The sequence below is a fragment of the Salmo salar genome, chromosome ssa07, assembly GCF_905237065.1.
Source record: "Salmo salar chromosome ssa07, Ssal_v3.1, whole genome shotgun sequence".
Classification (NCBI taxonomy): domain Eukaryota; kingdom Metazoa; phylum Chordata; class Actinopteri; order Salmoniformes; family Salmonidae; genus Salmo; species Salmo salar.
In genome coordinates, this window is record NC_059448.1 from 46,996,787 (window position 1) to 47,016,560 (window position 19,774).

At 42.2% G+C, this 19,774-nt stretch overlaps 1 protein-coding gene and 1 long non-coding RNA gene across 3 annotated transcripts in view; one reads left to right on the forward strand and one right to left on the reverse strand.

Moving 5' to 3' along the window:
* Nucleotides 1-1,698: 1,698 nt before the first annotated feature.
* LOC106609417 (uncharacterized) lies at nt 1,699-8,536 on the reverse strand. Its single transcript, XR_001329697.2, has 3 exons — nt 8,294-8,536; nt 3,406-3,474; nt 1,699-2,051 (listed from the first exon to the last, which is right to left on the reverse strand). It is a non-coding gene; the product is annotated as an uncharacterized lncRNA (long non-coding RNA).
* LOC106609416 (PRKC apoptosis WT1 regulator protein) overlaps nt 7,238-19,774 on the forward strand; it is a 92,012-nt gene continuing 79,475 nt past the window's right edge. For both annotated transcript variants that reach the window (XM_014208216.2, XM_014208218.2), the window contains exons 1-2: nt 7,238-7,589; nt 7,900-8,617. In XM_014208216.2, coding sequence (XP_014063691.1) covers nt 8,057-8,617 — 561 coding nt within the window. In that variant the 5' untranslated portion in view covers nt 7,238-7,589; nt 7,900-8,056. The remainder of the gene's footprint in view (nt 7,590-7,899; nt 8,618-19,774) is intronic.

The window sequence follows — 19,774 nt, forward strand, 5'->3', positions numbered from 1 at the left end:
AGGACTCGTTTTACTGTGGATATAAATACTTTTGTACTTGTTTCCTCCAGCATCTTCACAATGTCCTTTGCTGTTGTTCTGGGATTGATATATACTTCTCGCACCAAAGTACGTTCATCTCTAGGAGACAGAACTCGTCTCCTTCCAGAGCGGTATGATGGCTGCGTGGTCCCATGGTGTTTATACTTGCGTACTATTGTTTGTACAGATGAACGTGGTACATTCAGGCGTTTGGAAATTGCTCCCAAGGATGAACCAGACAATTTTTTTCTGAGGTCTTGGCTGATTTCTTTTGATTTTCCCATGATGTCAAGCAAGGAGGCACTGAGTTTGAAGGTAGGCCTTGAAATAGATCCACAGGTACACCTCCAATTGACTCAAATGATGTCAATTAGCCTATCAGAAGCTTCTAAAGCCATGACATCCTTTTTTGGAATTTTCCAAACTGTTTAAAGGCACAGTCAACTTAGTGTATGTAAACTTCTGACCCACTGGAATTGTGATACAGTGAATTTTAAGTGAAATAATCTGTCTGTAAACAATTGTTGGAAAAATTACTTGTGTCATGCACAAAGTAGATGTCCTAACCACCTGGCAAAAACTATAGTTTGTTAACAAGAAATTTGTGAAGTGTTTGAAAAACGAATTTTAATGACTCCAAGCTAAGTGTATGTAAACCTCCGACTTCAACTCTATGTCTGAGTGTTGGAGTGTGCCCCTGGCTATCTGTCATAAAAAAATGAAATGGTGCCTTCTGGTACGCTTAATACAAGAAATTTGAAATGATTTATACTTTTACTTGTAATACTGAAGTTTAAAACCAAATACTTTTAGACTTTTACTCAAGTAGTATTTTACTTGGTGACGTTCACTTTTACTTGAGTCATTTTCTATTAAGTTAGCTTTACTTTTACTCAAGTATGACGATTGGGTACTTTTACCACCACTGGGAATATCCCATCAAATGTGACATCTATTGTTTTAAACTTTCTTGTCTGCTCCTCTTCTTTTTCTCTCTCCCAAATCAAATCAGAGTTGATTTGTCACATGCACAGGATACAGCCAGAGTAAACAGTATAGTGAAATGCTTGCTGCTTGCAAGCTCCTTCTCAACAATGCAGTGATACTAAGTTATATAAAATAAATACACACAAGAATATACACTACAAGGTCAATATCAGTGGCAACCAATGTCATGGATACTGGTGACAGTTATTTAATCAGGGTTAAGTTGATCCAGTGATCAGATGGGGAACAAAGGATCTTACATCCACCTAAGAGGATCAGACCTCAAGCCAGAGTTTCAACAGTTCACTGCTTTGGTCAGTACATATCTCTAATAAAACTGATGGAGTTGTTTATTAATAAATAATATTTAATCATTTACATTGACTTCTCTTGGCAGAGAGAATGCCCTGCTCCAATGGTGCTCTTCAAAGAACCAACTCCAAGCTTAGATAATACTTTGGGGATAAGAGTCAGCATGCAAAATACTTGTATTTTTCCTTTTTCTTTTTGCACAAGCATAATGATAGTGGGACTGAGCCTGGTCTGTGTCTGGTGTCCATATGGACATTCCTCCATAGCTACCTCAAACACATTGTCTTCTTCAGGACCTTGCGCAAAGCTAATGGGAAAAATATCAGTTGGGTAGCTTCCCAGGTTTAGAAAATGACCAGAGATAATTATAGAAACAAATTGATTTAATTAGTGTAGTTTATTCATTGCTTTCCCAGCATCCCCAAGGGAGAGAGTACAATGGTACTGTAGACCAGAAATTGTCATAATGTCATATGCTTGCATTACAGACCAAGTGTTTGAGAAACATAGTCAGGACACTGCGTATGTGGATTTCTTATTAGTATCTGATGATACCATTATGATCAAACCAAACACATCTAGAGGACGGTTGTAGTGGTTTCTGTGTGTTTAATGACACACACACACACACACACACACACACACACACACACACACACACAGGGGCTGGAATCGCTCTTCTCACTGCAAAGGATGAATGTGTTCTGTTTTGCCTAAACTCCACTGTGAACCTGTGGACCAGACAGAAAACATTTAGATGACAACCTATCTGTTTTCCTGAGATTTCAGTAGGTAAATAGAATGAAGCATAAACATTTCATCAGAGGCAGACTTCATCTGTTGTATTTGATAGGGTAGAATTTTCCCTCACTGAGGCTCAAAGCAAATCACTGGGGGCTTAGACCCAAAAGCTGCTCATGATTGGTAGCGAAGCCTGATTTTTTGATTCCTGACAACTGTTCTGCCATAAGATTATGTGCTTTTCTGGGTTTGAAATCATCCAGAGAGGGGAATTAGATCTCCACAGCAACTCCTGTCGTACACCGCATTCTGATCCCTTCCCTTCTCTCCTCATTTTTTCCACTGCTGTCTGTGCCTTATTCATCTCCCTTTCCTCTGTCCTGCACTTTGCTGAAGTTGCAGAGTGTGGTGTGAGCGAACTAACAGAGGCAGAGCAGAACAGCTGACGAGCACAAAGCTCTCTGCCGCCCGTATCAGACACGCTGGTTGAACAAAGCCCCTCTGCTCCACAGACAGACAATGGTACAAAAGCTGACCGGGCTGTTACAACATGTGCCATACTCGCATTACAGAAGCCCAGATCTGGTCGATTGGACTATTCAAACGAGTTGGATGCATGATTAATGAAAACGCAGTGTTAATTGGAGCAATTAGAAGAACATTGTGCTTTGGAAGTGTTCAAATTGCCTGTGTGTCTGTCTGTCTCTGTATCCGCTGTCATTCCCCACATACAGTACAGTACAGTTGGGCGGTTGGGAACGGGGTTACAAAACATTGGGAGTTGCCATTCCCACCCTCATACTCTCCGCTCCCTTTCACTGAGGTGTCAAACAGGGAGTCATAAACATAGCCTTACTGCAGCAGACAAACCACATATTATTCAGGCACTCAGGGTATAGGAATGGATTAGACGAAAGCAAGTTCAGACAAGACAACACCACTTTTATGCAGCTAACCATATTAGCCTATTCTAGCCATGTTTATACATGGTTCTAACATGCAGCCTTTGTCTTGATCTTGTCCACACTCTGATTGTGCCCACATTTTTAGTGTAGATGATTAAAAGAAGCATTGTGATCTGACAAGTTTAAATAGACTAAATCAGGTCAAGATCAGGAGGACGAAGGATACATGCTAACGGAAGACAGAAATAGGGCTATCGATTCATGCACACTCTGCCTACGATGGTATGATACATCTACTGATGCAACATCTGTAGCTGACATCCTATTGGCTAAACCACAGTAGAAGCCAATCAGCAGAGGGATGTACTGACTCTGTGGTACAGAAAATGGAACAGGTTGGCTAACTGTCCCACTTAGTCACCCACCACATCACACTCACCAGATGGCACCCCGCAGATGGCATGAGCAGCCGTTGGAGGGCACAGGAGGGGTAACGGACCTACACATACTGGACAGAGAGAGAGAGACGAATGGATCCATGGAGTCAGAGTTCACATCACCAGAGGAGTACAGGCAACCCTAAACCTGACTGGGGCCTTTGGTTCAGTAGAGAATGATCTGGTTCTGATGTGGCTAGTCAACTTCTTTAAATGTCATTTGGGGTAATCTCTCTCTTCCCTCACTCCCTCAGTGTGTGAGGAAGTCTCACCCAGGGCTCTGTTGTCCGTCTCCGCCTCACTTCCTTCCTGCCTCTGGCCAAGCTTCTTTCAGAGGGTCAGTCAGCAATGCTGTACATTCTGCTGAGAGGCATATGCCTTTTCCTCAGCTCTTCTGGTATGTCAAACACACTCACAAAACTTGTAAGGCGTATGGTGCAGTCTGTGTTGTGAGTCTGATTGTCCAGTCACTTACAGAAAGGAAATAATGACTCAGACTTAGACCATAAAATTAAGTATTATGACCCAAAATGGGTAAATAAGGGAATGTTATGTAGTGGTGAGGGATGATGCCGTTTGGTGAAAGTATCCCTTCGGAATGTGAATGTTTTCATAGAGTTAGTACAATATACACAGAGTGTACAAATCATTGAGAACACCTTCCTAATACTGAGTTGCACAACCCAATAAGGGATCATAGCTTTCACCGGGTTTAACCAGGTCAGTCTGTGTCATGTTTTGTCCACTCAGTCTAAGTTTATATCCACAAAAAGCTCCAGTTGAAACTGAACAAAGGGAAATCATTTTCCTTTTATAGACCACCTCATGGCTTTTAACTTAATGCATAACTGTGGGATGGATAAAAAACTGAACCAAAAATGTTGGATATTATGTTATGTTTTGAGATTACTGGCTATGAAGATTTTACTGTTCGGCTGCACTCTGTATTTTTCTATAACTCCACCGGAAATGTGCAGTCTGGGCTATGTGTAACATGGAGGAGAAAGTTATCTTGGCATTTACTGAAAATACCAGACTGCTTTTACAGAATGTCTTTAACCCACCAGAGATAAGACTTAACACTGTGAGACATTCAGAAAGGGAGTTCACACACTTATCTCTCCCAGTGGAAATGCATTATTGGAATGCTAAGTGGGGTTAGTTGAAAGAGGAGCACAGTTTGTGTTGGCATGGAGCGAGCCGCTGTGAGCGACAACAACTGCCCTCTCGTATTTCAGCTTCCCAAAAAGCAGACAGAAAAATGCTAAATATGCAGCAGTGTGACCTCAACCCTTAGATGAGCCACTATTTTAAGACAAAGGTGTCTAATTCCTTTCACCTAGGTACTTTTCTCCTTTATCTCCAATAAATCATTTCAGCACGTGTACAATACTGCCTAATATATGTAGTTTACAAACAGTAGATTATTATATAGACAATGTATAATGTAGTTCAATTGGTAATGGATGACCTCATTGTTGAGGAATGTGTTTTACTTCTTAAATTGCTAGTAGTATTATATGTTGTTATTACGTTGTATGTTTCAATGTTGCACATTTTATCAATTGTGTTCATGCAGGGCTCCCTTGGAAAAGAGGCCTTGGTCTCAATGGGACTCCCTGCTAAAGGTTAAAAAAAAAGTTTTTCTAGGGCCTGAAGCTTTTCCTGGTCAGGTCACATGGTCAGAAAAAAAAACCTGTCCTCTGACTGTGTGCCATGTCTTTATTGAACACATATCTGGACATTGACAATGTTGCCTAAACACCAGTGCAACCTTAGGAAACAGGCTATAGCTTCCTGCATATCGACCCTGAGCACACTCCTTCAGCAGTAACCAACCCAGTGCAGCAGCACAGCTAAGCTATGGAGCCATTATCACGGCATGAAATTAGGTTTCAAACAGCAAGAGCCTATAAGTTTAGGGCTTGTCCGGGGCAAGTAGCGATGGAGTAATGGGCCCTCAGAGGGAGGCAAGAGCTGCACAGAGAAGTGGAATGGTAATGAGAACACAGATTGAATAGCTAGGAATGTCAACCAGAGTTATTGCACTGGAGCAATGCATTCATCGCTACACCGCAACAGATGCAGCAGTATATTTCCATAAACAGAGATCCATAAACATAAGGACCAAATAAAATGTAAATAACTCCAGGAGGTATGTCAGCTTCCAAAGCATGTTGCAAGAGAGCTGAAAATAAGCACTAACCGTATTCACATAATCACAGCTTATGTGAATATAGTGGGTTCCTAGGTTCTGTTTGGTATGATTGTAAAATATCTTAAACCGAACAGAACCTAATCAACCCAAACAAGACAGTGACCTTGACTGAACAGCCAGTATGCAGCCAATAGCACCCCCTGCATTCACATAATTAATCTGGTGTGGTGAATGGTAAAGGTGCTATTGGCTGCATACTGGCTGTTCAGTCAAGGTCACTGTCTTGTTTGAACCCAGCTAGGATATCTGAGTGAGTCTTCTCCCATTCATCCATATGGCTGTATTACCATCACTATATAAGGGTGGCAGGTAGCCTAGTGGTTAGAGTGTTGGGCCACTACAATGACAAAATAAGATTATTTACAAAAAAAGAATTTGTTCTTAACCGAATAAAATGTAATTTAGTTCTTGACTAGTTAAATAAATTAAAATATATATTTTTTAAATCGCTGTGAATCAGTCTGGCACCCTCACTCATCCTAGGGTTATTTTAAACCAGCTCTTATGGGAAGTGTGGAAACAACTATGCACTTACATCATGACCCTCACACATAGCCACATAGTGGGTTGGTATGCCTGTTTTGTTATTGATTGATAAATAATGTTCACCTCTGAAGCGCTCTGGGGCTGGGTGACTCATCCAACGCCTTACCGCCACTGACCTCGTTCGTCTTACCCATGTGGGTATAACCAATGAAGAGATGGCACGTGAGTACCTGCTTCTATAAACCAATGAGATGGGAGACGCAGGACTTGCAGCGCGATCTGCGTCACAAATAGAACTGACTTCTATTTTACATGCTGACTACACCTCTCGTGTTGTGTGCAAAATACAGTTCGAAATCTATATTATTCAATTATTGAACCCACACTGCTCACGAGCATCTGCGTTGCCAAGGGCTAAAATAGAAGTCAGTTCTATTTGTGACGCAGATCGCTCTGCAAGTCCCGCCTCTCCCATCTCCTCGTTGGTTTATAGAAGCAGGTACCCACGTGCCATCTCCTCATTGGATATACCCACGTGGGTGACTGAAAGACGAACAAGGTCGGTGGCGGTAATGCACCTAATTTATGAAAGTTGCCAATTGCAATATAAAGTCCAGAGAAGAAAAAGCCTGGAAGGTGGAGAGATGACTAGAAACGATTTGGCTGACTGTTTTGTGTGTGGATTAATTGTCGGAGTAGAGGACCTTGTGCATTTCAGGTAAAATAACAACTCAACGTTTATATCCCAGGACAAATTAGCTAGCAACAGCAAGCTATCTAAATAGGACAAATTAGCTAGCAAGTGCAAGCTAACTAGCTAAATTCCCATAAATGTTTCATGCTTTTTGACCTGTCCCCAAATTAATGTAATTGGTTCAGAGTTTGTTTTGATATTTTAACCTGGTGTCATGATCGCGTTTGGTGTGGGGGGACAAAATAAACTTATGCACGATAGCCAGTTTGGGTTCCGTGTTAGCCCTTGGCAACGCAGATGCTCGTTGGCGCAATAATTCAATAATATAGATTTCTAAATGTATTTTGCAATGCTCGTGCACGCGACGCTAGCGGTGTAGTCAGACTTATAGCTCCTCCCACCAGCCTCCACCTATACAGCCTATAGGTTAAGAAGGATATACACTATATAGTCTGATTAGGCTGAGACATTTTTCTTCTTGTTTATTTCCACTTTGTAGCCTAGATGCTGTAAAAAAGAAACATTTAGTTGGAAAATATCAAAAAAGGTGTTTAGACACAGCAAGTACAACGCAAACATTTTTAATAACGGAATAGGCTACATCCATTTAATTTCGTATGTATTCGTGAGTCTTCGTATGGGTTCGGAGAAGCCCAGGAGAGGGAGCTGAGTCCGAGCCGCACTGTTCCCTAGGTTGCATGTGACTAATCGAGTTTGCAGTGAAGTAGGCTACAATTCGTTTCTACGGAATTTTCACCTGAGAGAGCGAAAGCACTGCAAAATAACAGGTGAGTCTTATTAGAAATGCATGTCACTGTTATAATGGTCCACTAAGTGATTCATGTTATTTCCAATAAGTTACTTTAACATTTTGGGGGTGAAAATATAACTTCTAAGAATTATCGACTTGTGATTATCTACTGTAGCACCAACTTTGCTATGAGTTATATATAGTTCAAACCCTGTTTGTATATGGTAAGGCTAGTTTGTAAAAAATAATTGGATACACTTTACACACGGATAGTAATTTCGAAATGAGATCGTTTCATTGGAGTTTGGACCAAATTTACACTAACTGTGATTCTCCATTACCTGTAGACCGAGTCGTTTTGAGAAATGTGGTGCCATTAGAAGCGAAGGACGATTGCACGGTAACCTGATTAAAAACGGAAATTACAAATTCACTGCTGAAGGAGCGTAGGTTTACAAACTTAGTAAAGCCACTGGTGAAAAACCCACACATTCAAAAAGGAACATGGCAACGGGTGGATTTAAACCAAATGCACAGACAGACTTTCTGGAGGAATGGAAGGCTAAACGGGAGAAAATGAGGGCAAAAATGCTCGGGGACATCGCTGCGGCCACCGGCGCGTGCACTGGTGGTATTGTCCCTGCGTCCCTGGGGAGCCACAGCAACAAAAGTGAGATGCGCAATGCTACCTCGAGCACCGAACTTAACAACAACGGCAACCCGGACCGCGGGACATCATACCCCATGGCTCGCTCATCATCCTCCTCAGCCTTGAAGAGACCTGACGATGACCCACACCCGACACCAGCCGTCAGAGGAGCGGATACACTGGGGAGTAACCTGAAGAAGACACCGCAGCCGGAGAAAGTACCCAGCACCCCACAAGAGTCCAGCCCCACTGCATGCAATGACCATGGCAGTGACAAGGAGAGCCCCTCACCCAGTAAAGGCAAAGAGAAGAAAAACAGTGGTCCAAGCGCCAGGAAGGGGAAAGGACAGATAGAGAAAAGAAAGCTGAGGGAAAAGCGCAGATCAACAGGTGTTGTCAGCATGCCATCCACCGAGGTGAGTCCAAGCTGTCTGTAATTTTCATTTATTTACAAATCATCGCCTAGTTATTAAGCATGATGCATGGTGTAGGATGAGACTGTTTACACTGTGCTGGCAACCTGTAGGCCTATGCGAGAAATAAAAGTTGATGAAACCACTGGGGAAAAGACGGCATTAAAGATGGACTTATCTGTCCATTAGGTTGTCATTATCTTTATGAAACAAACATTTAATGTACCAAATGGGACGTTTGTGGGAAAATAATGGTTTGAGACTGAGTAGCTTTAATGACTAATGAGAAGTATTCAAATGGGGTTAAAAAATGTTCTTCTGACCTTCAAAAGGCCTACATAAACATGTCTGTTGCAGCTGAGTGTTTATGAAGACCTTCTGTCTAGCAGAGACATGAAAAAAGTCTCCATGAGAATGCTGAAAATGTGTAGAGAGAGCAGTATCATTGTTATTGCACTTAAATCATGTCACAGCCTGGCAGCAGGGACGCTGATGAAAGCTTGTCAACCACCAGTCCGCCACTCAATAATATGTCTGTCCTGTTATTCTAAGAACTTCCACCATCAGGGAAATTATATGTATACAGTGCCTTCAGAAAGTATTCACACACCTTGACTTTTTCAACATTTTGTTGTGTTACAGCCTGATTTTTAAAACGGATTAAATTGAGATTTTGTGTCACTGGCCTCCACACAATACACCATAATGTCAAAGTGGAATTATGTTTTTAGAAATGTTTACAAATTCATAAAAAATGAAGCTGAATTGTCTTGAGTGAAGTATTCAACCCCTTTGTTAAGGCAAGCCTAAATAAGGCAAAAAATGTGCTTAACAAGTCATATTAAGTTGCATGGGCTCACTCTGTGTGCAATAATAGTGGTTAACATGATTTTCAAATGACTACCTCATCTCTGTACCCCACACATGCAATTTATCTGTAAGGTCCCTCAGTTGAGCTGTCAATTTCATACACAGATTCAAGCCAAAGCCTCACAATGAAGGGCACTTATTGGTAGATAAATAAATAAAAAATCAGCCATTGAATATCCCTTCGAGCATGGTGAAGTTATTAATTACAGTTTGGATAGTGTATCAGTACACCTAGTCACTACAAAGATACAGGCGTCCTTCCTAACTCAGTTGCTGGAGAGGAAGGAAACAACTCGGATTTCACCATGAAGCCATGATAGGAGAAAACTGAGGATGGATCAACAATGTTGTAGTTACTCCACAATACTAACTTAAATGACAGAGTGAAAAGAAGGATGCCTGTACAGAATAACATTTTTACAAAACATGAATCCTGTTTGCAGTAAGGCACTAAAGTACAACTGCAAAAAAATGTGGCAAATAAATTAACTTTAATTCCTCAATACAAAGTGTTATGTTTGGTCCAAATCCAACTCAACATATCTCTGTGTACCACTCTTCATATTGTCAAGCATGGTGGGGGCTGCATCATATTATGGGTATGCTTGTCGTCGGCAAGGACTCCAGTGTTTTATAGAATAAAAAGAAACTGAATAAATCTAAGCACAGGCAGATCCTAGAGGAAAACCTGGTTCCGTCTGCTTTCCAACAGACACTGGGAGACAACATTGAAAGTTCCTGAGTGGCCTACTTGCAGTTTTGACTTAAATCTCCTTGAAAATCTATAACTAGACTTGAAAATGGCTGTCTAGCAATGATCAACAACCAACTTGACAGAGCTTGAAGAATAAAAAATTAATAATGTGCAAATATTGTACAGTCCAGGTCTGCAAATCTCTTAGACTTACCCGGAAAGACTCACAGCTGTAATTGATGGCAAAGGTGATTCTAACAGGTTGATTCAGGGGTGTGAATACTTACGTAAATTAGATGTTTCTGTATTTCATTGTCAATAAATTTGCACAAATTTTAAACATGTTTTCACTTTGTCGTTATGAGTTATTGTGTGTAGATGGGTGAGAATCTTTTCGATTTAATAAATTTTTAATGTAGGCTTTAACACAATAAAATGTGGAATATATCAAGGGGTATGAATACTTTCTGAAGGCACTGTATAACGGGCATGTTTTATGATGTTGACACTGGCTCAGTGCCTTGAAGCCACAGAGTGTAGTCTACATATTAGGGTTCTGGCTTTTCTGACAGCTGCCCAGACCCAGAGCATGCTGCCGACTGGAGTTTCACCTGGAGGTTGACCAGTGTCTCAGTTGGCTGGTGACAGCCTGTTATTAGGCGGTCGGCAGTGCCAATCAAGGAGTTTGAGAAGCTTGTCAGAAGCCAAGCCGTAATGCTAGGTTTCAACCCCACAGATCATGCCAAACTATGTGCGATCATGCCCCATGCAACAATATTGCCTGTGTTTATTGCGTTGCATCTGTCCATGGTAACTCTAAACCCCGACATCGCGATCACTGTATGATTTGGACCCTCTTCACACAAGGCCCCTTGTGTTATGAGTTTTATTGAAAAGGTATGCTGGGGCATAATCAGCCTGCATGTTCTGTGGGGCACAATAGCTGTTGAGGGGGTCTCAGAGCAATAGGGAACCCAATCGCGCCACTCTCCCTATGATGGGCTGATAATGGCTTCACGGTTAACCGAAGCAAACACTGGCTTTTCTGTGGACTGTCAATTAGGACCACCTCCTCCATTCCAGGAAGGTGTCTCGTTTCAGCCTCCCTGTCCGTCTCACCCTCTCTGATGGAGAATGGTATGTGTCTACTGGCTGTTGGGGACCTCTGACCTGCTTAACAAATGCTTACTGAACAATGAAATACTGCTTAAGTTCACGCTCAGACAGCGTTCAGACAGCGTTATCTTCAATCTCGCTCTCTCTCCTTTTCTCTCTCTCTTTAGAATGTGTGTGTTGAGTCAGTGGTCCGTTTCCTGTTGGCCTCACAGTGGCTTAGGCCTAGTTGATGAGCCTCATTGTCTGGGGCCATCCATGTTTTATGACTAGCAGTGTGTTATAAGGCTCTGCTTGGAGACTTGAGTTGCTTTCACTCGGGTGCGTGAACTTTGTTTCATGTGGAGGGCTGGATCTCTCTGATCAAGGCTGTTGTCTGGAACACCCAGGGCCGTTTGTCAGTAGCAACGTGAACAGGCGGTATGATAGGGCAGGCTACACATTGGTGCCAATTAGCACTGGGCAATTCCATGCTAACGGAATATGCTGAAACTCACATTTTTCACTTTTAAAATGTATACCAAACAAAAAGCATTGATTTCAAAGTTTAACAACATACAACTCTATGCACAAGGGCTACTTTTAACGTTTTCCATGGGAAATTTAGCAAAAACACAAAATTTGCATCTGCGCTGTTTTTCCAGTAAATGTTTATTTATTTATTTTCTGTGTAAATTGTACCAAATGTGCATAGAGTTGTACGGTTTGTTAAACTTTGAAATCAATGTTTTTTTTGTTTGTTTAGCATACATTTTAAAGTGAGTCTCAGCGTAATTCCGTTACTGTGGCGATAGGTAGCTTAGCGATTCTAGGAGCGCTGGTCCAGGAACCAAAATGTCACTGGTTAAAATCCCAGAGCCGACTTGTTAAAAAAATCTGTCATTGGGCCGTTGAACAAGGCACTCAACCCTAATTCTGCTAAATGACTGAAATGTCAAATGTAAAAAGGATAGGGCCGAGGGGATTTCTCAGAGCTTCTTCCTGGTTGCTGTTTAATCACTTTTGTGTATTTTATGCATATCTGTCATGAGCTAAGAGGAGTGTGTGTTCCCTGTACATAATCATGCTGATATCTTTCACTCCACGGACAAAGCAATGTGATTCTAACATTTTGTTTTCCTATGAGAATCTGCATCAACAAAGTGCTAATACATGGAAGGCCCATTGCTTACCAGTTGGCTTTGCCTCACAATGTGTATGGCCCATTGGGAGATAAAGCCACAGCTCCAGCCTGATTGGTTGGATTATCATTTTGAGCTCAAACTGCAACAGTTTTGTTTTGTGAGGCTACAACAAGGTAGCACAGTTTGAACCCACCGTTTCTAAAGATCCATCGGATCCTATCTAGCTCTGGATATATGCACAACAGGCTCTCTCCAGGTGAGTGAGTTGAGTTTTATCTGCAGACAGACCACAAATGTATTTCAAAGCCTTCATGCTACAATTACACCATCTAAACATCTGTAAACCCTCTTGAGTGACATACTGTCATGTTGAAACCCAGTGTTTCTTCAGCATCACTTGCTATAGTTGTGCTTAAAGTAGCAGTGCTGTCAATGAGGGGTAAAGCAGAAAATATGGTATGTGGTGAGACAGAGTTTTGCCCTGTAACTACATGAACTCCCCCCTTGACCTGTACTGAAGCCCTGGGGAATGTAACATTGATGTGATAAAGTGGCCTGGCTCTCTAGTTTTTATATTTTTATCACCCCTCTTGCTTTCAAAAGAATTCCTGGTCAAGCCAGTCTGACTCTCACATCCAGAAGGTGTGGGAATGTGCACACCTCACAGCACGACGCCTCTCCACCATGTGACCTACTTGTTGTGTGTATGTACTGACATGTACAGTACCAGTCAAAAGTTTGGACACACCTACTCATTCAAGGTTTTTTTTAAATGTATTTTTTACTATTTTCTACATTGTAGAATAATAGTGAAAACATCAACTATGAAATAACACATATGGAATCATGTAGTAACCAAAAAAGTGTTAAACAAATCAAAATATGTTTTATATTTTTGATTCTTCAAAGTAGCCACCCTTTGCTTTGATGACAGCTTGGCATTCTCTCAACCAGCTTCATGAGGTAGTCACCTGGAATGCTTTTCCAACAGTCTTGAAGGAGTTCCTACATGCTGAGCACTTGTTGTCTGCTTTTCCTTCACTCTGTGGTCCAACTCATCCCAAACCATCTCAATTGGGTGGAGGTCGGGTGATTGTGGAGGCCAGGCCATCTGATGCAGCACTCCATCACTCTCCTTTTTGGTCAAATAGCCCTTACACAACCTGGAGGTGGGTTTTGGGTCATTGTCCTGTTGAAAAACAAATGATAGTCCCACTAAGCGTAAACCAGATGGGATGGCATATCGCTGCAGAATGCTGTGGTAGCCATGTTGGTTAAGTGTGCCTTGAATTCTAAATAAATCACCAGCAGTGTCACCAGCAAAGCACCCCCAGACCATCACACATTCTCCCCCACACCATCCTCCATGCTTCACGGTGGCAACCATAGGGATCATCCGTTCACCTACTGTGCGTCTCACAAAGACACGGTTGGAACCAAAAATCTCAAATTTGGACTCCTCAGACCAAAGGACAGATTTCCACTGGTTTAATGTCCATTGCTTGTGTTTCTTGGCCCAAGCAAGTTTCTTCTTCTTATTGCTTTAGTAGTGTTTTCTTTGCAGCAATTCAACCATGTCTCCTCTGAACAGTTGATGTTGATGTGTCTGTTACTTGAACTCTGTGAAGCATTTATTTGGGCTGCAGTTTCTGAGGCTAATAACTCTAATGAACTTATCCTCTGCAGCAGAGGTAACTCTGGTCTTCCTTTCCTGTGGCGGTCCACATGAGACAGTTTCATCATAGCGCTTGATGGTTTTTGTGACTGCACTTGAAGAAACTTTCAAAGTTCTTGAAAATTTCCAGATTAACTGACCTTCATATCTGAAAGTAACGATGGACTGTCGTTTCTCTTTGCTTATTTGAGCTGTTCTTGCCATAATATGGACTTGGTCTTTTACCAAATAAGGATCTTCTGTATACAACCCCTACCTTGTCACAACACAACTGATTGGCTCAAACGCATTAAGAAGGGTACATTAAGAAGGCACACCTGTTAACAAGGCCACCTCTTCGCAGACAACACCATTCTGTATACATCTGGCCCTTCTTTGGACACTGTGTTAACAAACCTCCAAACGAGCTTCAATGTCAAACAACTCTCCTTCCGTGGCCTCCAACTGCACTTAAACGCTATTAAAACTAAATGCATGCTCTTCAACCGATCGCTGCCCGCACCCGCCCGCCTAGCATCACTACTCTGGACGGTTCTGACTTAGAATATGTGGACAACTATAAATACCTAGGTGTCTGGTTAGACTGTAAACTCTCCTTCCAGACTCATATTAAGCATCTCCAATCCAAAATTAAATCTAGAATCGGCTTCCTATTTCACTACAAAGCCTCCTTCACTCATGCTGCCAAACATACCCTCGTAAAATAGCCCATCCAACCAACCTCATCTCCATATTTTTTTTTCAGATTTTTTTTGCACATCAGTATTTCTACTTGCACATCCTCATCTGTACATCTATTACTCCAGTGTTAATTGCTGAATTGTAATTACTTCGCCACTATGGCCTATTTTATTGCCTTACCTCCTTACTTCATTTGCACACACTGTATACAGATTTTCTGTTGTGTTATTGACTGTACGTTTGTTTATCCCATGTGTAACTCTGTTGTTTTGTCGCACTGCTGTGCTTTATCTTGGCCAGGTCGCAGGTAGAAATGAGAACTTGTTCTCAACTGGCCTCCCTGGTTAAATAAAGGTGAAAAAAACATCTATATATATTTGAAATGCATTCCAGGTGACTACCTAATGATGCTGGTTGAGGGAATGCCAAGAGTCTGCAAAGCTCTCATCAAGGCTACTTTGAAGAATCTCAAATATAAAATATATTTCGATTTATTTAACACTTTGTTGGTTACTACATGATTCCATATGTGTTATTTCATAGTTTTCACTATTATTCTACCATGTATATAATTGTAAAAATACAGAAAAACCCTTGAATGAGTAGGTGTCCAAACTTTTTTGGACTGGTACTGTATATGTAACTGATAGATGCATGCACACACACAATACATGTTGTTTTTAAATGTATGTAAATTGTTGGCGTGGGCTAATGGGGATCCTAATAAATCAAATCACACATCCTAGCGCGGCAGACCTCTCATGCTGCTACACTCTCTGCCCGTCCTCTGGGAGCTGTATATGTTTTAGCTCCTCTACTTCCTTACCTTATGCTGGGGCTGTGGTACTTTCTCTCATCCATCTGTGTTCAGTTTCCACCTCTGAAGATACCCCTCTTCCTGCTGTAGAACGATCATAAATTATTATGTTCTAAAGGCCTCCCACAGACTGCAGTTATGGAGTTGTCATTCACTTCTTCTAATAGGCATGAAAGCAATGGCCAGGGAAAGTTTTGAGTATCAGTGCAATAGGGTGTTATTTAATTGTAAGGTAATTAGATAAAATGTAAAGCTTTCTATACATCTGTTTTAAATGAATGTAAGTGTGCCATTGGGTGGAACCTGTTTTACTTGCTCCTAAAACCTTTCCCAAACAAGGTCACATCATCACTGGAAATACCATAGGGATTGGATCATGGACTTGGATAAGCAAGGAATTATTTGGGCATGGTTTTGGGTTGTTGGTGGAACAAAAGTTATTTGTGAAGTTATGTTAAACTCTAATCCAAAGAGTGTTTTTTTCCCCCTTTTTTTTCTAATACCCAGGCTCCTTTGCCAGTTATGTGAGTTTACAAGAACATTTGACAGGTTGACTAATTAGCAGGAGTTGTAGATTGTTTACGAGAATCTTTCGCAAAATATGTTATGAGGGGTGGGACTAATAGAAAGAAGTTCCAATAGAGCTGTGTGGTGAAAATTAGGGGAATTCCACAGGAAGTTGTGGAGGAGGAAGAATGTGGAACTACTGTTCGCATTGTTCCATGACATGGTTACCAAGTAGGCCCCTAATACAGGGGGCACCCGAAGTTCTCTCAGCACCTCATAAAACACCCCGCTCCCGCTAATGGGATGTGGCACAGGGTTTTGTGCATGTTTTTGGAATGTTGCGTAAACGACAGCTCTCATTAATGTGCCCTCTGACTAGGTGAGGCCCAGTGAATAGCCGTCCATTACCCTGTCAGGTTTAATCATATCACTTAATCAGACCAAGGGTATGTGAAAACTGGAGCCTTCACTCAGAATACAGTAGTCCTGGCTGCTCCTCTAATAGCTCTCTGACTGACCTGGCCTCTGCTTCCTCCCCACATCCTCTTTGCTTGTCACAGGTTAATGAGCTCACTTTCTGGCAAGGAATCCAGTTTTAAACGTTTTGTAACAAAACACGATCACAGCACAGGGGTATTTTTGATAATGTATGCATTTCAGCAGGCCTGACAAGAAAATAGCCTGCCTAATTTGGAGTCCTGTTCTGAATGTGTAGGTTTGTAGAGTGTTCTGTTCTAACCCAGGCCATAGATTTCTCTGCTGTAATTGGGTCAGTGCTCTTTTAGTTATGAGGCTATAGGAGCTCCATGTGGTAGATTATTATTGCTCCCCTGCTCTGCCTCTCTCCAAGAATGCAAACCTGATTGCCCAGGGTCAATGGGCATTGACGTCTGGAGCACGTGTCTGCTGAATGAGTAACAACCCGTTCCCCTCCCTTTATCACAACAGAACCACACAGTCTTGGTCCCAATGGACTGTAGTATGCCGGACCCTATGAATCTACCTTTTACAGAGACGCCTGTTTGCACATTTTGTTTGCCTGAGAAATTACATGCTCCTCTGTCACTGCTTGGATGACGCAGTGGCTGTCTGACTGGCCAATCATTAACTCGCAATCAAAACCAGGACGTGCAGCAATATGGGAGTGTTGTTGGTTACTTAATATGGTCTTGTTGAGGTTGATGTCCTACTGTGTTGTGGAATGTGACTATGAATGATGAGTCAGATGTTCTAATAGTAAATCATAGCGTGACTGATCTTCCCTCTTGGTGTGTTGTTGACCCATACTTTAAACTATTCGTTGGACACAAACAATTTGGTACCAATTCCCCACGAGGCACTTCATGATTTACAGTAAGACCTAGAGTAAAATGCCAATGCTTTGGAATTGTGTCACGGAACATGGAAGCCTTCTCCTTTGAATTAAATGGGGATTTCTAAGTCGGCTCCCCTCATTGAGGTTAACACCTTCATAATCCAGTAGCAGATGTGGAGACAGTGATTTCCTTTCACCTGTCATACGTTTAGGCTTAAGTTTTCCTTTTTCCATATCTGTTCCCTCCAATACCAGCCATCACGCTAATAGTATTAACATAAACTGTTGCATGTTATTGTAACTGAAATGTCCTGCCCCTGATATCTACTAATAGCTTATGGTTTCACACGGACGCATGGGGTAGTGGTTTTCATGCCTCCCCTTTAGAAACTGCCGCTTAGCCCCCCCACTGTGTTCTTGTGGAAGCTTGGGCTGCCACATTCAGCTGCTGCATGCAGAGATCCCATAGAGAGATTAAGTGGATTGGGGTTTGTCTTCTGATCAGCTTGCTGATTGACAGTAGCTGTGGTGTGTGTGTGTTGTTTGTTGGACATTCCTGTGTGCTTGGCAGCAGTGGGGGATTTGTGAGTCAGCTGAAATCAGGCCACTGCATGATTAGGCATTCAGAAGAACTGTCCGTTTCGATTCATTACAGAACAGAATAGTATGCGCCTGCTACTTGTCTCTTTCTCTCCTCTTTCTATGAGCACGGAAAGAGTTGTTTTGGGGTGTTCTTCTTGGTAAAACCTTTCACTTAATTTTTATGGATGAGCTCTTTATAGTGGATCTAAAAGAGTTCCAGAACGTTATGTTGGTACTGCACACACAGCTAGAGAGATCCAGCACCACCACAGGCCAATGGGTTCTCTCTCCTCCCATTATGGCACCATGGTTCCCTGTCAGACTTTGTCCCCTGATAAGCGTCAGCAGAAGTAGGCTACCGTATCAGACACGGCAGCATAACAATATAGCTAACCAAGGGGATGAATAATGAACATGCAAATCATACGTCATAAAAGTCTTTGCTCTTTTCATTCTGCTTCACTGGGTGGAGAGCGTGTCTTCTGGTGGAGGCTGTCAGGAGTCTTTGGCATTCCACTGTGTGCTGCTGGGAGGACGGTTGGGTGGGGGGGGGGGTCTTAAGCCTAGCTTTCCATCTTTAAAAACACATTCACTTTACATGCATACCTGAAGAGGCTTAAGTTGATTTGTTGGAAGCCGGAGAAATGGGAGGAATTCATAATGCTTAGAACATTAAATTTCTTCAGACTGTTGACGTGTATGTTGTTAGTGTGGCTCATCTTGTTGATTTATGGAAAATACAGCCAGGCAGGCTCACATCAAAAGAGGAACCAAATGGAAAAAGTGGTTCAGGAAAACAGCTTGAGAATGTAGCCGATAAACACTCTAAATCGAATGAAAATGTGGGTTCAAAGTGTCTGTGGATATAAAGCCTTGATCTTTAAGTTGTTGAACCAAACAAAGACGAATTAATGTGTTTCAGAGGATTAAAGTAACTACATGCCATCCTACCCCTGGCTATAAAGCTGGAACCTCATTCTGTGTGTGTGTGTGTGTGTGTGTGTGTGTGTGTGTGAGTGTGTCCTTCCCCTACTGATGCTGTTGTGGGTAGACGGAGGGCCAACTTAGCTGTGTTGAACTATGATGCATTACTGGCTCGCACCCCACAATGTCCACAACAGACCAGCGATTGGCTGCAACTGGCAGCATACCTACCTTCTGCCCATCCCATGTGACCCACGTATGTGTTCCCAGGTGGCCTTCCAACCAAGACCCCAACCTCTCACATCTTTCCTCGCTTCCAGCAAGCCTCTGGGGCACTGGGATGCTGGCCAAATCCATGTTGTTTTTATTTTTGTGGTGGAAGCTGGAAGCCCCAAAGACTCCGTTATGTGGATCAAGCCGGCCATGTGCTACGGTCCGGAGGAAGGCTTGGTTTCCTCCCTGAGACTGCTAGGAGGCGTACAAGGCCCAGAGACATGGAGCAGAACACCCGGATTAGTAGTCACCCCATTGTTCCAGACCACTTGCTCCTGGTCTGGCCCGCTTACACCCCTCAGTGACATCCCGTCTTAGAGAACGGTTGTGCGTTCTGTAACGCCCACGGCGACGATTAACCCAGCCGACGGTTCCATTCTTCTGCTATCTGAAGAGATAGCTTTTTTTAATTTTTACTTTTATTTAACTAGGCAAGTCAGTTAAGAACAAATTCTTGTTTTCAATGACAACCCACTGTTCCTAGGCTAACTTCCTTGTTCAGGGGCAGAACGACAGATTCTTGCCTTGTCAGCTCGGGGATTCGATCTTGCAACCATTCAATTACTAGTCCAAAGCTCTAACCAC